Here is a 21,959-nt window from a genome sequence, read left to right as displayed (position 1 = left end):
TCTGAAGTCGATTCTGATGTTTTTAGCACTCTATCTATTAGTGCTTTAGAAATATTTTAAAAGCTTCTAAAGTAGAATTTTGGAAAATTTTGAGTTTGGGGGGAAGGGGATTTTCAAAACCTTTTCCCGTGATATAACGTGTCCTCTGAAGTCGATTCTGATTTTATTAGCACTGTATCTATTAGTGCTTTAGACATATTTTAAAATCTTCTAAAATAGAATTTTGGAAACTTTTGAGTTTGGGGGGAAGGGGGATTTTCAAAACATCATCCCGTGATATAACTTGTCCTGTCAAGTCAATTATGATATTTTGAGCACTCTATGTATTAGTGCTTTAGAAATATTTTAAAAGCTTCTAAAGTATAATTTTGGAAAATTTTGAGTTTGGGGGGAAGGGGGATTTCAAAAATATCTACCCAAAACATAATTTATCCTCTAAAGTTGATTCTGATGTTTGTAGCGCTCTATGTCTTAGTGCTTTAGAAATATTTAAAAAAGCTTCTAAAGTAGAATTTTGGAAAATTTTGAGTTTGGGGGGAAGTGGGATTTTCAAAACCTCTTCCCGTGATATAACGTGTCCTCTGAAGTCGATTTTGATGTTTTAGCACTCTATCTATTAGTGCTTTAGAAATATTTTTAAAGCTTCAAAAGTAGAATTTTGGAAAATTTTGAGTTTGGGTGGAAGGGGGATTTACAAAACCTCTTCCCGTGATATGACGCGTCCTCAGAAATCGAATCTGATTTTTTTATCACTATATATATTAGTTCTTTATAAATATTTTAAAATCTACTAAGGTAGAATTTTTGAAAATTTTGAGTTTGGGGGGTAGAGGGATTTCAAAAACAGCGTCCCATAACATAATTTATCCTCTCAATTAGCTTCTGATGTTTGTAGCGCTCTATGTCTTAGCGCTTTAGAAATATTTAAAAAAGCTTCTAAAGTAGAATTTTGGAAAATTTGGAGTTTGGGGGGCCGGGGGATTTCAAAAAAAACTTCCCGTGATATAATGTGTCCTCTGAAGTCGATTCTGATGTTTTTAGCACTGTATCTTTTAGTACTTTAGAAATATTTGAAAAGCTTCTAAAGTAGAAATTTAGAAAATTTTGAGTTTGGGGGGAAGGGTGATTTCAAAAACCTCTTCCCATGATATAACGTGTCCTCTGAAATCGATTCTGATGTTTTTAGCACTCTATCTATTAGTGCTTTAGAAATATTTTAAAAGCTTCTAAAGTAGAATTTAGGAAAATTTTGAGTTTGGGGGGAAGTGGGATTTTCAAAACCTCTTCCCTTGATATAACTTGTCCTCTGAAGTTGAATCTGATATTTTTAGCACTGTATCTATTAGTGCTTTAGAAATATCTTAAAAGCTTCTAAAGTATAATTTTGGAAAATTTTTAGTTTGGGGGGAAGGGGGATTTCAAAAACATCTTCCCATAACATAATTTATCCTCTAAAGTTGATTCTGATGTTTGTAGCGCCCTATGTCTTAGCGTTTTAGAACAATTGAAAAAAACTTCGAAAGTAAAATTTTGAGTTTGGGGGAAGGGGGATTTCAAAAACATCTTCCTATGACATAATTTTTCCTCTGAAGTCGATTCTAATATTTGCAGCGCTCTATGTCTTAGTGCTTTAGAAATATTTAAAAAAGCTTCTGAAGTAGAATTTTGGAAAATTTTGAGTTTTGGGGGAAGGAGGATTTTCAAAACCTCTTCCCGTAGCACTCTATGTTTTAGCGCTTTAGAAATATTTAAAAAGATCCTAAAGTAGAATTTTATAAAATTTTGAGACGGGGGTGAACGGGGATTTCAAAAAAATCTTCCCATGAAATAGCGTGTCTTCTGAAGTCAATTTTGATTTGTATAGAACTCTATGTCTTAGTTCTTCATAAATATTTAAAAAGCGAATAAAGCTGAATTTTAGAAACATTTTGAGATTGGGGGGAAGGGCGATTTTAAAAACCTCTTCCCGTGATATAAGGTGTCCTTTGAAGTCGATTCTGATGTTTTTAGCACTCTATGTCTTTGCGCTTTAGAAATATTTAAAAAGCTTCTAAAGTAGAATTTTGGAAAATTTCGAGTTTGGGGGGAAGGTAGATTTTAACAACATCTTCCCATGAGATAAATTGTCCTCTAAAGTTGATTCTGATGTCTGTAGTGCTCTATGTCGTAGCTCTTTAAAAATATTTAAAATATTTTCAAAGCTTCTAAAGTACAAATTTGAAAAATTTTGAGTTTGGGGGGAGGGTGGATTTCAAAAACATCTTCCCTTGATATAATGTGTTCTCTGAAGTCGATTCTGATGTTTTTAGCACTGTATCTTTTAGTACTTTAGAAATATTTTAAAAGCTTCTAAAGTAGAATTTTAGAAAATTCTGAGTTTGGGGGGAAGGGTGATTTCAAAAACTCTTCCCGTGATATAACGTGTCCTCTGAAGTCGATTCTGATGTTTTTAGCACTCTATCTATTAGCGCTTTATAAATATTTAAAAAGCTCCTAAAGAATAATTTTTTAAAATTTTGAGTTTGGGGGGAAGGGGGGTTTAAAAAACCTCTTTCCATGATATTACTTGTCCTCTGAAGTCGATTCTGATGTTTTTAGTACTCTTTGTCTTAGCGCTTTAGAAATATTTAAAAAGCTTCTAAAGTAGAATTTTGGAAAATTTTGAGTTTGGGGGGAATGGAGATTTCAAAAACATCTTCCCATGACATAAATTGTCCTCTAAGGTAGAGTCTGCTGTCTGTTGTGCTCTCGTTTGGAGCGCGTTATAAAAATATAAAATTTACAAAACGATTCTAAAGTATATTGTCGAAAAATTTTTAGTATTGGGGGCCGGGTGAGTCCAGACGCATCGTATCCTGGTATAAAGGGTGCTTTGAAGTTAATTCGGATGCTTTTAGCTCTCTCTATGTTGTTACTTTGTAAATAATTTAAAATATTCTAAAGTAGAATTTTTTAAAAATTTTAGTTTGGGGGGAAGGGTGATTTCAAAAACCTCGTCCCGTGATATAACGCGTCCTCTGAAGTCAATTCTGACGTTTTTAGTACTCTATCTTTTATTACTTTAGAAATTTTTTAAAGCTTCTAAAGCAGAATTTTAGAAACTTTTTAGATTGGGGAGAAGGGGAATTTCAAAAACATCTTCCTATGACCTAATTTGTCGTCTAAAAAGGATAAGGTTATTTTTACTGTTCTCTCTAGTGAAATCATTTCCCCAATTAATACAGTTTAAATTGTCCTATCAACAGAGTTGTCTGGCATGTGCCTGCTACCCTTAAGGGTAAGAGTGTCTGATAAGGCAAGTGTGACATCACAACAAACCTGGTTTCACATACCATAAAGAAAGTCAGCATGGGTTGAAAATTAAATGGCTTAGGATTTAAATAGGATTTTGGAATATATTTTAATGAACAAGGTTAAAAGCAGAAGTTGTGTAAGGTAAGCAGTGATTTATATTTATGATAGTAATATAGGATGAAATATGAGTTAAAAACAACTAGTAATGTGCAGTAATTTACCATTATATAGAGGGGGGAGGAGTGGAGGTAGGTACTTCAAAGTACCTTCCCGGGACAAACCTTAGCATGTACATCCATCCCTGAAAGTTTCATTTTCCTAACCCAACTCCTTTCCAAGATAGCCAAAAGTAACTAAAGTAGAATTTTACCAATGCTGCTTGTTATTCTCAACCATCTTGGACACTCCATCCAAAGTTACTGTTGTGCAGCAGTGTTAACCCTAAACCACTGGAGAATGGTTCTTATAGATCATACATACCTTATTCTCACTGTTACCAAGTGGGCATAAATTGCATCTCTCTTACAGCATGTCACTGGGCCCTTAACACTCTGATATTGCATTATACTGCCATCATTAGCATGGAGCAAAAGAGATCCTGTATGGACCTTGTTATTGCTCCAAAGTGCAAATTAAGGTAATTAATTAATTAAGGAAATAGCTGGAATCCTAGGCTTATAAGATTCATACTTCATAATATGCAGAATAATCATAGTTAACACATTTATATTTCTTATTGTTTCTCAGAATGCATCTTAGTTGTTTCAACCCATGTAACTGTAAACTGAATCAACTGTGAAAAAACAAAACTGGAAAAACAAATCACAGTTGAACAATGCATTGAAAAATATATAATTTGGGCCATATATTTGCAAATTAGGGGGAGGGGGAAATTACAGCAAGGTTGCATGCAAAATGTGTGAACTATGATTATTCTGCATAGGCGTATTATGAAGTAGGCCTAAGAATTGTTTTCTTAACATGTTAACTTCTCTCCAGATAACTATCTAGACAAATACCAAGATGGGAGCTAGAAACAAACTCCCTGAAGAATAGTTTAGGGTAGTTGTTGTTGAGTTGAGTTGATTTGAGGTCACCTCACGTCTTCAAGGACCTTGTGACCAAATTTCGTGTTATTTATCTTTCTTCGATGTGCAGTAAACTTCCGACTGCTGCAAATGAAAAGACAGCACTTTATACAATTTTATAGATAGGCACTACACATTTCCAAGTTTATCAGTCATTGACAAAAAATCCAGTATGAGATTAGTTATTGTTAATGAATGTTCACTATTCCATGTAGCATGATTTATCTGCAATGGTAAACCATACAATTCAAAAAAGTCCTTAATCTTTTTCCTATATTTTACATATGATGGACAATCGAACAAAATATGTTCCAATGTTTCATTTATTCCACAAATTTCGCAATTGGGATTTTCACCGTAAAAACGCCCCATATAACTTCCTGTGCCACAATGTCCTGATCTTATACGAAAAGCAGCTCTTCCTCTTTGTCGGTTAAGATGATGGTAAATGCCAAGATTTGATTTGGCTGAGGTCATGCTGTCATTGCTAATTCTGCTTGTTGCTTTATTACTTAGCAATAATTGGTCATTTCTTATTATCTTTTGTATTATATTAGCAATCTGGCTAATTTCATTTGGTGTGTCTGGCATTAAAACATCACCATCCAATATGGCTTCTTTTGCTAGTTTGTCTACAGCCTTATTACCAGGGATCCCAGCATGACCAGGCAACCATTGTAAAGATATTGACCAGCCACTATTCAATGAATCAAGCAACATAGAGTAACATTTATAAATTTCGGAACTATTATTCTTTTTTAGATGGAAATTTAGAATTACTGTTAGAACACTCTTAGAGTCACAAAATATTATATATGGTTCATGCTTTTGGCAATAACTTCTGATCACATTGACGGCAATTTGAATTGCAATGCACTCTGCCTGAAAAATTGAAGAGAGAGGGGGGAGACAATACTTTTTACTTATTTGGAAACTGGGTATTAAACATGCCAAACCAACTCCCTGATTATCTTTTGAACCATCAGTGAACATCTGGATATGATACTTATATAGGGATTCTGTAAGTCTCTTAAATAAAGGAAGTGCATGTGGTATTATGATTGCAGGGAATTCAGCGCTTCCTGATAGGGATTTCAGTGTCCAAGGGGGGATTTGTATCACTGAAGGAACCTTCAATGTCATTGTTAGGTTCAGTCTAACATCTTTTTCGTGTAGCAATGAAAGTGCAAATTCAATGCAATACTGCTTATTCCTTTTCCTGGATGGATTTTTTGTGAGTATTTTACCAGTCTTTATGATTCTGGTTTTAATAGGATTATTGTCACTGATCCAAACCTTTTGAAGATAACTTAGTGCTTGAATTTTCATACGGGTAAAAATTAACGGTACTCCAGCTTCACAGTGTAGAAATTTTGTTGGCGTTGTTTTCCTGGCTCCAAAGGCAATCCGAATTGCTGAATTTTGGATTGCGTCAATTTTTTTCAGAGAACTAATCCCTGACAGACCATATACCTGCAAGCCGTATTCAATTTTTGGACGAACATATTTGCAGTAAAACTCCACAAGGAAAGGAGCTTTTACTCCATGGTTGGGTCCAGTAAGCATTTTCATCACATTCAGTCTTTTTTGGCACGATCTGCTTACATCATTAACATGATTTATCCAAGATAACTTAGAATCAATTTTGCAGCCCAGAAATTTAGTCTCTTCAACAAATTTAATTTGATACCCATCAAGGATCAATGTTGGCTTTGTCACAAGCTTTTTATTTGTGATTAACATGGCTATTGTTTTTTCCAAGGAAAATTCAATGTCAGCATCCCAGGTCCAGGTTTCCAGAGATCGAAGTGAACTTCGTAAAGCATCTTTTATTTCTTTAATTGTTCTTCCTCTGGTCCATAATGCTATATCATCAGCAAAGACAGATGGGTGAGTAGATCCATCCTCTATGGGTATGTCAATGACACTATAATTAAATAAATCGGGACCCAATGCAGAGCCTTGGGGAACTGATCTCTTAGGTGTTATTTGGTCAACTGTAGTGTCTTTTCCAACTTTGACCTTGACATTACGTTTGGTTAAGAAACTGTAAATTACTGTAAGTATTCTTCCCTTAAATTTGGCTTCTATAAGGTTATTAAGAATTTTCCTATGAACAATGCTATCAAAGGCACCCTTCAGATCTAAGAATACTGCAACCATAATCAATTTGTTCTGGAGGCAATGCAGTGAAGTTTTTTCAAACATTACCAGTTTTATAAGTTTTCAGTTGTACTACGATCTTTGACAAATCCACATTGAAAATCATTCAAATTCTTATTCTCTGTTGTAATGTAATTTATTCTATTTTTTATAAGTCTCTCATAAACTTTACCAATAACTGGCAACAGGGTAATAAATATATAGCTATTTAAACTGGTTAGGTCCTTGCCATACTCGGGTAGCACAACTGCAACACCTTCTTTCCATATTTCAGGAAATTTGTTATGGAACTATTGATCATTTATGATGTTCAAAAGAGTTGTTACCCAAGTCTCAGATAGATTTTAAATGAAATGGGGGTAAATTCCATCATTACCTGGTGCAGTAGCTGGCAAGTTACTTATCACACTATTCAGCTTAACAATTGTAAATGGATCATTATAAGGCTCTTCATTACTCTTGTTGTTGATGTGATTTATTTTCCAAATAGTACGTGCATCTCCCTCAGAATCTGGGTCGTGGCAACCAACAGTGCATTGGAGAAGTTCCAATCCTGCCTTAGCTTTTTCTTCATCTGTAACTAGTGCATGACCATTCAAATATAGAGGAGGATTGGAACAGGCTGGTGGAGTACCCATCATTGACTTTATAAATCTGAAAACATTGGATGAAGGTTTTCGAAAGTCAAGACCATCAAAGAACTTCTTCCATGATTCTTCTTTTGCTTTAACTATAGTTTGTCTAAAACTGGCTCTAGCCTTCTTAAGTTCTATGAGATTTTCAATACAGATTACACGATTACACTTCTTTTTAAGATTGTTGAAATTTTTTTTTGCTTGTTCACAACTTTCATTCCACCATTTAGACCATTTATGTTTATTCCTGCCAACAATTTTTGGCACTGTGCTGTCTGCAATTTTAAAATTTCACTTTGGAAAATATTTATACGGTCACAACTACTTGTACCATGGCTTATAATTTCCTTTATGTCAGTTTGTCTGCACTTCATTGTATATTCATTCCATTTCGCTTTATTCAAGTTATATTTTGGTGGTGTTTGTTTTCATTTTGTGGTGATAGGTGTTGGACTACTTCAATTAAGATACAATTATGGTCACTTATAAGAGATGCAGAATCTAAAACAGATATGTTTGCTTTAGAAGCATATTGGGGCTACAAAACTGAAGATCAATGGTGGTATATGTTAACCTCTGGGAATTATGCCTTGTTCTTAACCCTTTGGGAGTCAATAAACAACATGTGCTATTTAGGAGTAGATATTCCACACTGGTTCCAGCTTGGTTTATAATTGGCCAGTAGCACCAAACACTACTATGAGCATTCAGGTCTCCTACAATAATATAATCACAATTGCTTGGGATTTCACTGACTAAAGCAAGTAACTTGGTACCAATGTCATTGTTCCCTGAAGGATTATAAATATTAATTATATATAGATGTTTTTTACCTTTGATGGATACATTGCACAGAATTACCTCTATTCCTTTATTATTCATAGAGTTCATAGAATGCATTATAAATGGAACATAGTGTATATTTTTCTGTATTCTTATCATTTCACCACTACCATTACCACTGCTTCTTTCCTTCCTTATAGTTTGGTAGGGATATTGTTTTTGAACTATTTTATTCTAAACCCAAGTTTCTTGTATACAAAAGATGTCAACATTTTCCTCGCCCATACAATTTAGGAAGATTTCTTTTTTATTTCTAAGAAATGATTGTGAATTCCATTTTATTATCTTCAGATAATTAGTTGTTCTGTTCATTGTTGTGAGAATTTAAAATAGCACCTTTAATTTTGAGACTGTCTAATTTTACACTGGTCAAAGTTTGGATAACTGTGCAAAAAAGATCTATTCTGCTGTTTATACTGCTGTCCTGCATTTGAAAAATCTCAGGTGTGATAGCCAAGGCTGAAACAATAGGTATAAGAATATCTACTGCTGATGTATTGTATTATATTTACTTTTCTGCCTCAATCAGCTGTGGCTGAGGAATTATTTGCAAGCTGCTTGTGCATATGTTCTGTAAACAACATGGGCTCTCTTGTATCCTATACTGAATTTTTCTGCCATCAGTAATATATTTATATTTTGTTGCCTGATAGGACATTCCCTAGATGTTGAGGAGGAACAGACTTTTTAATTAGCACATCTATAAGCTTGTACTTTTTCTGTAGAGTCACTACTTTTGAGAGAGCAATTCACAGACTCATACTTTACAGAACAGCTTAAGCAAACTGGTTCATTTGCTTTACAATTTTTTTTTAGATAACCATAACATTGGCATTAAAAACATTGAAGAATTCTACGATTATATACAAAAACTTCCTTTTTCCTTCCACAACACCACACAAAAGGTGGCAAGTAATTGCTAGAAAACACCACCATAACAGCATAGCTATCTTCAAGTTTCCTTGACTCTCTATTGTATCTCTTCTGCCATATAACCTCAGTGATCTGAACTGATGACTCTATGCACTCTTTTAATTGTTCATCACTCAAATACAAGGACACTCCCTTGATAATCCCTCTTTTAGTGCATTCCTTCTTCTGAGCTTTCACTTTAACACCTCCTATTGATTGAATTTCTTGAACTTTTTCTGCTTCTTCATTGGTGTTCACATAAACTGACAGCAAGTTTCTTTCTCTATTTGATTCAAATTCAAGCCTGATGGGGGAAACACACTCCTTTAGTGATTTAAGTATGGAAAATTCATCTACTAATTTTTGATTCTTATCTATCACTTCAAATTCTACTCTTATTAGAAAAGATTCACTTATAGGAATATAACAATGTTTTGTAACTGCTGACTCCATTTCTTGTTTTTTATTTTTGCTCGGAATACTCACACCAGGGGATCTTTCTCGTTCCCTTCCCAAAGAAGGGTCCAATCCCAGACTTGGGAATCTGATTTTTCCATCCTCATTACTGGCTATTATTCTTTCTGCCAACGTTGGATTAACACTTAACATATCTTCATCAGATTCTGCTGGTAAAGATGGGAAGTCATTATTATTGTCAAGAACCTGGATCTTTTTGTTTTATCTTACGGTTGACGTTTTTCATCAAGTCGGTCAACTTCAAGGACCCACCTACTGCTGGTGGCAATGTCACTAAGGCCGCTGAGCAGGCTGGAAAGAAGAAGTGAATGTCCATTCCCTTCTGGCACGTCCCGCGTAATACCCTGTGGCGTGCGCAGATGGCTATTATTACACTGCTGCCATTAATAGAAAAAATGGAGTTTCACATAAAAGCTGTATTGCGGCTCAATTTTATTTGTAGCCGCTAGCAAATATTTCTGTTTTATATTCTATACTTTTAGCTGTGTTTTTTTGTCAAACGCTGGTCACCAGTTTCTATCGAATAAAACTCAAGTGAATTTATTTCAATCGGCCTTGTCTTCTCACTTTTATAGTACTCGAAAACGTCATTTTTGCTCAGGAAACTTCCAAATGTTCAGAAAAGGGCAAGATAGAGGAGTTGTTAAACGATTTTAATCATTTGACCAACCAGTTGACTGAGTGGTTAAGGATATCGACGTCTTTTGTTTAAATTTAAAACCATGTAGGTAAAAAAAGACATTTCGTTGCTACATCCGTTCAGACCTTGTCGCACCCAAAGATCCTTAATAGCTACCAAAGATCAGTGAATCGCATCTTTTTCGCATAACTTATAAAAATGCCGAAGCGAAAATGAACCTCAATGATTGGTTCTTTACTTTTTAACTAAGATAGGTAGCGGTATCGATAATTGATATAAAATTTCGCTCTGTTGACATTCTCATGACGATTTTTTTTCTGCCATCTCTTCAAATTGAACTATAAGTAAACTTAATTTATTGGTAGCGTTAATGTCAAAACTGGAAATACCTGCAGAACTCATACAGGTAACAGACCGTTAGGTAGCAGAACAAAGAAGGACAAATTTCACACGTTTTTTGGAACTTTTATCACAGGTTTTAAAATTCATAGTGGCAACCCTGTATAGTGGCTAATTTTCTAGAGGGACACTAGACCTTATTCGTTTTTGAAGCGCCACCCTCGGAGAGAAAAAGAACTACTCGTGGCAGCCATGTTGTTGGTAAAAATCGCTCATCTCTAATAGGAATAAAGAAGAAAATAACAACAAATGTCTACTTTTTGTGGTCTTTTTCGAGTTTTATCAATGGGAGGACCATACTGTTGTGTTCCCTTGTGCAAAGAATCTTGGAAAAAATCCCGAGACCTAAACTACCTGACAGAGTGAGTAAAAACAGCTTCTTTTAGCCTTTAGCCCTAACATAACATTTTCAGCTCCAACGCCTTGTGAAGTATTTGGTGAGTTATAGGTTATAAAAAGCCTGATTGACTTGTAAATAAGTCAAATTATAAAAAAGTAGACTAGACTGTAATTTAACCTTGTGTTGGTAATACTAGTGGTTATAATGGCTATCTACATGGTATTGCCTGATAAGTTATGTTTAGGTCTATGCTATGCAAACAATGCACCTCGCTCCTAATGGTTCAGATATGGTCCTGAACTATATAGGCCGTTTTTTATTGTTCCTTTGCTATACAGGTTTGCTGTACCCATAAAAATCACTGTAGGCTATAAGGGATTTCAAAGAAGCTATTGAATAAATATTTTTTTAAATGTTTTTAACCTTGGGTTGGTAATACTAGAAGTTAAAAGGGCTATCTTTGTGGTATTGCCTGATAAGCTTGTTTAGGCCTATGCTGTGCAGGCAATGCACCCTCTACTAATGGCTCCAAATATGGTCCTGGACTATATAAGAACTTCAAAGGACTTGTTGAATAAATATTATTTAAGATGTAGATAAATATGAAGAAAACTATGGTACTGTAATCAATAAAGTGTATTACACTTTATAAAGGAAGACTGTTATGGTCTTATTGTTTTTTTTTTGTAGGCCTACCCATTATACAATATATCTGATAGACAATCAGAGGTAAATTTTCAGCAGTTCATATTATTGACTTACAGATAAAGTAAACATACTACTTGATGCTCTTTTTATGCTCTTAACAAATATAATGATCATTTTTGTCAAAATGAATCTTACCCTCATCCCTAGGCTATATATACCAATTCAGGGTATATATTTTCACATTAGAGGAAGGGGGGAGGGTAGATTTTAAACTTACCTCTCATTTGTATCAGAAATAAACTTTACCCCCACTGCCCTAATGTGCAAATATATACCCTGAATTAGTATATATAGAGGTGGGGGTAAAATTCATTTCTGAAAAAAATTATTGTTATATTTGGAAAGAGCATAAAAAAGGCATTATGTAGTATGTTTAGTTTATATGCAAATCAATGATATGAACTGTCAAAAATTTACCCATTCAGAATTAGAGGGGTATTGTCAGGGTGTCAACTATCATGCTGAGAAAGTATAAATTCAGGAATCTAAAAGTTCCAGTTGTATTGACATGTTTCAGGATTTAGTTGTAATAGCACTTTTTCTTACATTTAGAAACAGTAACAAAGGGGGAATAATTGATAAATTTCTTTTTTTTAACCTTGTTCCCATCAGGGACATAGCTCCAGCATTTGATAAAATTCTAACTAAATTACTTTTGGCTATCTTGGAAAAGGGATAGGTTAGGAAAATGAAACTTTCAGGGATGGGTCTACAGGCTAAAGTATGTCCTGGGAAGGTGTTCTGAAGTTCCTACCTCCACTCCTCCCTCTAGAGGGCCCTGACCTTTGATTTTGAGTGAAACCTTGCAAAATAGATCTTCTTCTTAAATGAATTACAACAACAAGATTTTCAGCTTCACAACTTTGCTCAATAACAATTATTAAGTTTTTAAAGATACACAAATATGTTTCCTGTTAAAAAAAACACATTGATATGGCTTAAAATTCTACTCAAATAACAGTAATTGTATTGTCAGAACTAAAGACAGAGAAAAAGAAACCAATAACTGAAAATTAAGGTAAAGACTTGTTTTATCAAATTTCAATAGGTTCTACCTGTTATGTAGGCAAATTTCAGGACCCTTTAGTAGGAGAAGGAGTGGAAGTAGGTAATTCAAAATACCATCCCAGGACATACCTTGATAAAATTCTACCTAAATTACTTTTGGCTATCTTGGAAAGAGGACAGGTTAGGAAAATGAAACTTTCAGGGATGGGTCTACAGGCTAAAGTATGTCCTGGGAAGGTGTTCTGAAGTTCCTACCTCCACTCCGCCCTCTAGAGGGCCTTGACCTTTGATTTTGATTGAAACCTTGCAAATAGATCTTTCTGCTTAAATGAATTACAACAACAAAATTTTCATCTTCACAACTTGGATCAATCACAATTATATAGTTTTGAAAGATACACAAATATGTTTCCTGTTTAAAAAACCCATTGATATGGCTTAAAATTATACTCAAATAACAGGAATTGTATTTTCAGAACTAAAGACAGAGAAAAAGAAACCAATAACAGAAAATTAAGGTAAAGACTTGTTTTGTCAAATTTCAATAGGTTCTACCTGTTATGTAGGCAAATTTCAGGACCCTTTAGTAGGAGAAGGAGTGGAGGTAGGTAATTCAAAATACCATCCCAGGACATAACTTAGCCTGTAGATCCATCTGTCTTTTTGGTAAAATTCTACTTTAGCTACTGTTGACTATCTTGTAGAGGGGTTAGGTTAGGACAAAGAAACTTTCAGGGATGGATCTACAGGCTAAGGTATGGGTAAAATTCTACTTTAGATAATTTGGGCTATGTTGTTTTGGTTTTATTTTAGTAAAAAGAATCTTTCATTTTTGGGTCTACAGTATTAAATGTTTCCGGGTAAGGTATTTTGAAGACCCTCCCTCCACTCCTTCTTCTAGAGGGTCCTGACCTTTGATGACCTTTAAAAATCTGTGTTATAAAAGTGAAACCTTGCAAAATAGATCTTCTGCCTAAATGAACTACAACAAAGATTTTTTTTAGCTTCAAAACTTTGCTCAATTCCAAGTTATAATTTTTTGAATAAATTAAACAATATGAAATATATATTGAAAAAAAACCCATTTAATCAGCTCCTTATAGACGGCCAAAAATTGCATTTTCATTAATAAAGAACGAATATATGATACAGAGGCCTAAAAATTAATTAAAAAGGGATTATTGTATATTGGTAAACTAGTATATGACTTTAATTCCAGCCCAGGTCAGGACACTCGAGAGGGAGAAGGAGTAAATGTAGGTAATCCAAAATACCCTCCTGGGACTTACTGCAGCCTGTAGATCCATCAATCCTACAAACTTTCATTTTCCGAACCTAACTCCTGTCCAAGATAGCCAACAGTAGATAACGTAGAATTTTATTCAAGCACTTTAGTGGGGGGGGGGCAAAAAGTCCATATTCCGTGGCAAAATGATTTTTTATTTTTTACAATTTATTGGAAAAAACTATGTTAATGTAGGATACTAATAAAAGTGTCTTTTACTTTATAAAGGAAGGATGTTATGGTCTTAGTGTTTTCTTTTTTTCCCCTGCCATCCTCAAAGAACATCCACTAGTTTTCATCCCAAAGAAAAATTAATAGTAAAATTCTAGTTTAACTGATTGTTGCTGTCTTGGAAAGGGGTTAGGTAAATGAAACCTTCAGTAATGAATCCAAGACCAAAAACACAATCTAAGAAGGTATTACTAAGCTTCAATGTTAACCCTCTTCTGATTTCAAAGTCTTAGAAATTTGCCTACTTGGCAGGTTATACCTATTGAAATTTTGACAAAACACCATATTACCTTAATTTTCAGTCATCAGTTTCTTTTTCTGTGGTTTTAATTCTGAAAATGCAATTCTTATTATTTGAGTAGAATTTTAAGCCATATCAATGCGTTTTTTCTAAATTTAGGAAATATATTTGCAGATCTTTGAAACCTCATGAATTTGGATTGAGTAAAGTTGTGAAGCTGAAAATAAGTTTCTTGTACTTAATTAAAGCAGAAGATCTATTTTGCAAGGTTTCAGTGTCAGAACACAAACATTTTGAAAGATCATCAAAGGTCACTGCTCTCTAGAGGGGGAAGGAGTGGAGGCTGGTACTTCCAAATACCTTCCTATGACATACTTTAGTCTACCTGTTCCTGAGGTAAAATGTTGTTTTGTTGAAATCTCAAATGGTATAGACCTGTCAAGCAGGGAAGTTTCTAAGACTGATAGATCATAAGAGCCTTTATATGGAAGCTTGGTAGTACCGTTCAAAATCGTGTTTTTGGACCTTGATTCATAACTGAAAGTTAAATTTTCCTAAAATACATAAATTCATAGAGCTCAAAAAAGTTTAAACACTGTGAGTAAATGTAGGTAATTTGTACGAGTAAAAAATATCAAGAAAACTTAATGTCAAATTATCAAATGGAATGTTAATTAAACGAACTGGCCGCGTTCTCATGACTAACCACAGGGAGATTTCACTCCTTCTTATAATGCCAAGTATTAACAATTCTAATACAAATTTATTGTCCTTTATAATAAATCAATTACTTTTTACATTTCACAGCAATGATTAACTCCTTTATTTTTGTTGGGGAGGGGTGACAAGAGAGATATATATCCCGATAGTCAAGGGGCATGGTATATATAATATTTGTTTCGCCACATTTTGGGGGGGGGGCTGCCCCCCCCCCCCCACAACACCCCTGATTATGAATTAACTTTTTGATTTTCAGAATGGAATGATTCAGAGCTACTTGTTTGCTTCACATCTCTATTTAACTTTGATAGTAACTTCACTTTGAAGCTTTATCCTTTTTATCATTTCACTCTGTGCACTTTACTAGTGTTTCAATACATGCTCTTCTACTAAACAACTGTGTATCTTAGCTAGATATATTTGAAATCTACCTTCCTTTCATAGTAAGCAAATTTGGTCTCTATTAAATAGAATTGAAAAGCATTGGGGTTAAGCATTTCAATCCACCTCTGTTCATTTTAAAAAGGAATAGTGCCAGTTGCAGCCATATTTATCATTTTTGGTGCTTGTACCCTATTTTGGTTTTGTTGTGGGAGGGGGATTATTTGATTGATGTGAGGGAGTTAGACCTTATTCTAAATTACCCAGTTGATATTGTAAGGTCAAAGAGGACCAAAATTGAATGTTTGATTCACTCATCCATCTAATTGAATCCTGAGGGGTTCTCATAAAGTTGTGTTAACTTTGTCTTAAGACGTTACTTATAAATAAAAAGAGGTGACATTGAAAGTATCTTTTTATTCTTTACATTAGTTATCTAAATTTACACTTCAGAGCAAATTAAGATCCATCTTGATCTGTAAATTGCTCTAAAAATTGCTCAATTTTTTTCTAAAAAAGTTCTTTTAAGTTATTTGAATAATTTGGGCAAAGATGTGAATTGGTTTTGAAAAATAATGTTTTTAGTATCAAAATCAAAAAAGAAAACCGAAGGGAAGTTTTTCTCCCCCTCCCAAATATTTTTGAATTGGATGTGCTGTAATTTTCTAATTTTATGAAGCCTTTCTCATCTACCCACCCAACCTCCTGTGCTTTATTGAGATTATATTCTTTGGTGCCGATCAGACTATTTTGACGACCACTGGATGTCGAAGATTGCTAATGAATTGTCCTGTCAGTGCCACAAAGCCTAAAAGTCTCTTTATTACAAAAAACAAAAAAATCCTCGGGAGCAATGTGCCAACAAAATTTCTTAGGGGGGCATTTGCCCCTTCGTGTCCCCCTAGTTACGCCACTGCATTCACCTATTTACGGTAGTTAGAAATTCCTACAAATTCGACCCTTGTAGACTCACCAGATAGTCCCCTTCAAATCTCTTTTACCAGAATCTCCTTTCAATAGAATGAAAAAAATTATATTTCTGAAAAACCCAGAGGTATCCATACTTTTTACCCTTCACCCTTTTGGTTGTCACTGAACTTGCATGGTCGGTGAGCAGAGCAAGGACACTACTACAATCAAGAGTCAATGATCCAATCAGAGTTTTCACAATCATTAGGGGCTATCACTTCCTACCCTTCAATGCGGAATATGTTCCAGGTCAAAAATTAGTTTTCCTCCCCTTGGAGAGGATTCAAGCTTGCAGTTCTATTTTTAATTAACTGATTTGGGATACAAAGGCTACTTGAGAGATTTTGGGAAGTGATAAGCCCTGAGGATTGTGGAAAATCTGACCGCTCATCAGCCCTTGCTACAGCTATCATTCTAATAGTGGAATTATATTTCAGGTTTCCTTTCACAAGCTTCCAAGTGATAAGGATCTGAGAAAGGAGTGGCTTGTGAAGATTCGAAGAGATGAAGGTCCCTTGTTCCAAATCTCAGATGCCTACACTAGAGTATGTTCTAGACATTTCAACACTGAGGACTTCTATGCTGGTTTTGCATCCGGAAGAAGAGAACTCAAACCAAGATCTATCCCAAGTATTGTTCCTTGGACAAATGAATCATTGTTCAAGCGAAAAGCTCCTAAAAAAAGACAAGTTAGTGAGAAACATCACAAAGGCCAGAAAAACTCAGTGCTGAGATTAATCAAGTTGAAGTTGTGTCTACCAGTGGGATACTGCACACTATAACAAGCGAGGACCTTTTTGGAAGTGGTGAAGGCAATGAACCTTGCGAAATTGGTGAAATAACTAGCTCAGGGACTGTTAGCAGTACCAGCAAAAATGTGACTGCCAGTTTATCTTCAAGAGTGAGAGAACTAGAAGCAAAGGCAAAGTATTTGAAAATTGAACTGCAAGATAAAATGAAAGAGATGGAAAAACTGCAGCACATTAATATGGACATAAAAAGCAAACTCGTTGCCTCTGATCAAGCTTTGAAAGATGGTACATTTACTTATGCTAACGTGAAAAAGGATAACAAACTACTGCAGTTCTATACTGGGTTCACCTGTTCATCTGACTTTGAGTCTTTTTTTGAATGAAGCTCTCTGGTCGTGATCAGTTGCTTCTTGTCATTTGCAGGCTAAAAGTGGGATTATACAAACAAGACCTGGCACTCCGTTTTTCAATTAGTCAGGGGACCGTTAGCAAAATCCTTGTGAGCTGGATCAATTTCTTATATATACAGTTGGGAAGACTTGTTCTCTGGCCGTCAAGAAACTATGACGACAAAAATATGCCAGATGACTTTAAAGCTGAATATCCCACAACTCGTGTTGTGATCAACGCAACTGACGTTCAGTGTTAAGTTCCTTTGTCATTCCTAAATAAAACTCTGTCTTATTCGTCATACAAAAGTCAGCAGACTAAAAAAGGTCTCATTGGCATTGCCCCAAATGGCATTGTGACGTTTGTATCTGAGTTGTACGACGGGTCCATCTCTGATGTAGAATTTGCCAAAAGATGTGGAATCCTGAAGATGCCATATGGTGAGGGTGATAGTATAATGGCTGATACGGGTTTCTACACACAGACTGACTTGCCTTCTTGCGTAAGCCTAAATATTCCCCCGTTTCTTCAAAATGCTGGGCAATTGCAGCTTCTGATGTGATTGAAACACAGAAGATTGCCCGCCTCCGAATACATGTTGAGAGACTCATAATGCGAATTAAGTGCTATGGGATCTTAAGAGAAACAATCCCAGTTAACCTTGTTCCAGTTCTGAATCAGATGTGGACTGTTTGTGCCATAATGACAGTCTTTATGAACCCCATCATCAGCTCTTCAGGTGAATAAGAAATACAAAGTGAAGAAGTTATTTTTTTCCTTTGAGTCTGCTTTTATTTGAAGCATATGCTAATCCCATTTTTAAGTATATTGAAGGTTAAATAAAAGTAATTTAAATAGATGATACACAAATAAAATTTCAAAGTTTTTTTTTATTATCTAACAGTATTTACATAAACAGAATATTTTGTAAAAGCAACTAATACAACCAAATCTTATTGTAAAATTATTCGAAAAAAAAAACTACGTTTTCTAAAGATTTAAATAGGGTGAGTCACAAGTTCGAACCGTAAAACGTACAGGGATTAGGAGGTGCAGTTGGGGGCTGCCGCCCCCAAACCCCGCTTCCTTATATGAAAGGGGCTGTGCTCTCCTCAACGCCTCGCACTTTACGCTAAAGTTTGTCTTTCTCACAACTCTTTTAAACAATAAAAACTTTATCGTAAAGAGCGAGGCGTTGAGGAGAGCACAACCCCTTTCCTATACGGACGCGGGGGGGGTGGGGGTGGCCACCCCCCAACAGTACCACCAAATACCTGCACGGTTTAAGGTTAAAACATGTGACTCAGCCTCTTTAACTCCATAGAAAAAGTATTTTTTTTCAAATATTTTCTGCATGGTTTTGTACAGTTTATTACTTATTATTGCTTGACTAACTGTTAGCTGATCTTTTCAGGATTCAAAGTTGGGGGCTGCCGCCTCCCAAACCCCCCACTTTTGAAGATTATTGTGTTAAGGCTTTTAATTCCTGAATACTCAAATCAAATGCACAGTAAGATTTTCTTTTTTCAACTTTTCTCCGAGAATGTGGGTATACAGCATGTTATCAAAGCAGTGGAGACTTACCTGTAACCTGAAGGCCGACTGTGATGTTCTTCTGGAGACGCCTGTTGAGCCGAAGGATTTAATAGATTGCCGATAGATTTAAAAAAGAAACTGAGTTTCTTTTTTAAACTTTAAATTCAGTATATAAAAAATTTTCTCTCACAGGGACTCGAACCCGGATCTTCCGCCTGACAGTCAGGAACAGCGACCATTGTACCACAGAGACGCTAGTTATAGTGTGTTAGTCTCTCGTATCTATTTTTGACGCAAGCAAATCACTACAAAACTTGATATTTGGCTTTTGAAAAATAGGGAAGGAAGGATCGAATTAAGCTGAAATTTTGAGGATAAGCTCCCAGGCCCCAGCGAAGCTTATCCTCTAAATTTTAACCAGATCGGACAACGTTAAAGGGGGGTGTTGGTGGGACAAATTAACATGGGCTCTTATAGGCACTCAACGTTTTTCGTAAATATAATTCGGGGGATAATTTTTTTGGTCTGAAAATATCAAAAGGCCCTAACAGGTCGAATTCCGCTTCGAATGAGTCCTCATTCACCCGGATCCGTTGCCAACTGTGGCTTGTAGCCGTGGCTGATAAAAAAAAGAGACAGTGCCTATAAGTGGCTCTATTTGTTTTTTGGAAAACAGGGAAGGAGTAATCCAATTGTCCTGAAATTTCGAGTATAAGCTCCAAGGCCCTAGAACAGCTGAACCTCTGAAATTCAACCCAAACATAAATCGTTAAAGGGGGGCTGTGGTCGGAGAGTCAAAACTTCCGGCCCACTTTTACCCATGAAGATCAAGTTAGAGGAGGTGAAATTCTGCTAGTTTCTTAGTTGGAGCTTGGGCTACAAAATGCGATCACTGCTGTCTCTCTGCGGCCGCTAGGACCGGAAATCGCTTAACATTGTGGTGGGTCTCCTCTGTAGAGGCACAAGTGTGACTCCTTGATTTTCAAGGTAGAAATAAATAAAGCAAAATCTGAGAGTTCAATCCTCAGAGGTGAGGATAGAGATTTCGTGCATGGTGTACCAACCAAAAAAGAAACCAAAGTACTTGGAACAGTTTTCAACAACAGTTGGAAGAAAACGCAGAAATTAAATTGGAATGAAATTAGAAGCATTGTAAAAAAGGCAATTTCTTATGGAAACAACTGAAGTCTAACTATACACCAGAAGGCTCCGTATGTAATTATTTCTGTATGCCCTATAATATGGTATTCTGCAACAGTTTCTCTACCAAATAAAACAACATTAAAGGAAATAACAAGAATAATTTATCAATTTGTATGGAAAATAAAGTACCCAGCCAAATTAAAGAAAACGGATTTGACTAGTGGCCGAATTTTTGATGAAAGACAGGTTTTAGTTAGGTTTTTTTTTATATATATATATAGGTTAAAAAAAAGAATGCTTATATTTGCAGGAACTCATAATCATATAAATCAACGGAACTCTGAATCACAAAAATAAAAGAAACTCAAAACACATTACTTTAACTTTTACGCTGTGTTGATTCTGAAACAGTGACCGCTAATGAAGATTGATAGTTAATCACCCAGCGTCGAGACAATAAACTCCCTCTTGTGTGCATAGAAATTTTTTTCAGTAACTTTTAGCTGTGCGGGGTTATCTGTAATGATTTCTGTCTGCGTTAACAAGGTTTATCACATTAATCAAAGGGCCTCAAATTACAGAAGTTCAGACAAGTATTCAAGATAATGTTGGAAATAGAAATCAGTCAGAGTTTTGACTTCATTTTCCCAAAAAACATTATCAAAAGGTATCCTTTGTATTATTATAACATTTTTTGTCCATAATACAAAGTCACACCATAATAGTCCATTAATGCCAAGTTGCCCTTGGATCTGATAATAATAGTGGTGGTCTTTTCTCAAGCATGTGAGGCATGGGCATTCAGCTAAAAACTGTTCCTCAGTTTTGTCTCGAAGACTATATGGGCACTTGACTTCAATAATGCCATGTGGGTCTCTCGCAGGGGTCAAACACACGTCTATCAGGAGACGTGGCAAGCCAGTACTCAGCTGGTATCACAATCCCACAGTCCATAACCACAACGTCCCTTCCTCTTTTTTTCTTAGTTTTTTTGTAAATTCGAACAGCAGTTGCTTCATGCGTCCTTCCCCACTTTACAGCTTGGTTTCTATACAAATGTAGATCTGCAAAGTTAGTCGAAACTCTTTGCTCCAAGGAGTGACCCTTTTCACCACCATACCGACTTTGCTGGAGTTACGTATAAACTTACGTGCACGGAACAACGTTTCACTTTCAGCCTGTCTGCAAGAATTTTTTTTCAATTTCTATGTCTTCTGATGCTGATCCTCTTAAGGAGTCTATCACTTGCTGCTGTTTTGGATCAGTATTTGTCAACATGTAACTACCTGTACGCTCATACACAGGAAAATCAGGAAACTTAGCAGCTTTGAACAATACACTGGTTACAACACTAAGATTGGTTATAATACTACAAGTAGGATCATCTACTTGTAAATGGTTGGTCAATGTTGACAGCACTGGGCATTACAATAATCTATTCTGACCAAGTTTGGCCTGGGAATATTCTCCTCTTTTGATGCTGTCTTTCAAAATATCTGCAAGAAAATCCTTTTTTAAAGGTCTACTTAACACAGAAATACAAGTTTTAGCATGCCTTGGACTTCAAACTTAAAGTGCTTGCATCAATCTGGAAATGAGAGAGCCAGCAGCGTAGCCAGGATTTCGTTTCGGGGGGGGGGGTGTCAGTCTACATAATATAGTAGTCAATAAAGCAAAAAATGGCATTAATTGGAGTGACGGATCCAGGATTTACGATGAAAGGAGGGGGGGGGAGAAGTAAAAAGTACTTCCTTGTCTCGAGCAATTTTAATTATAGGCAAGGTCATCCTAATTCCTTTGGACC

The 21,959-nt window shown here is 35.5% G+C and overlaps 1 protein-coding gene across 1 annotated transcript; it reads right to left on the bottom strand.

Moving 5' to 3' along the window:
- Positions 1-4,511: 4,511 nt before the first annotated feature.
- Positions 4,512-6,545, bottom strand: LOC148938440 (uncharacterized). Its single transcript, XM_089107789.1, has one exon. The coding sequence runs from the start codon at positions 6,543-6,545 to the stop codon at positions 4,512-4,514; it is 2,034 nt and encodes a 677-aa protein (XP_088963915.1).
- Positions 6,546-21,959: the final 15,414 nt, after the last annotated feature.

Source organism: Artemia sp. Qi Xiang Cuo, unplaced genomic scaffold (genome assembly GCF_049724085.1).
Source record: "Artemia sp. Qi Xiang Cuo unplaced genomic scaffold, ASM4972408v1 HiC_scaffold_3287, whole genome shotgun sequence".
NCBI lineage: Eukaryota > Metazoa > Arthropoda > Branchiopoda > Anostraca > Artemiidae > Artemia > Artemia sp. Qi Xiang Cuo.
Note: the sequence above shows the minus strand (reverse complement) of the source record. Positions and strands in the feature narration are given on the sequence as shown.

Bases quoted from the DNA above. Each gene is read 5' to 3' on its own strand.
- LOC148938440 (XM_089107789.1), bottom strand. From the start codon at position 6,545: ATGGTTGCAGTATTCTTAGATCTGAAGGGTGCCTTTGATAGCATTGTT.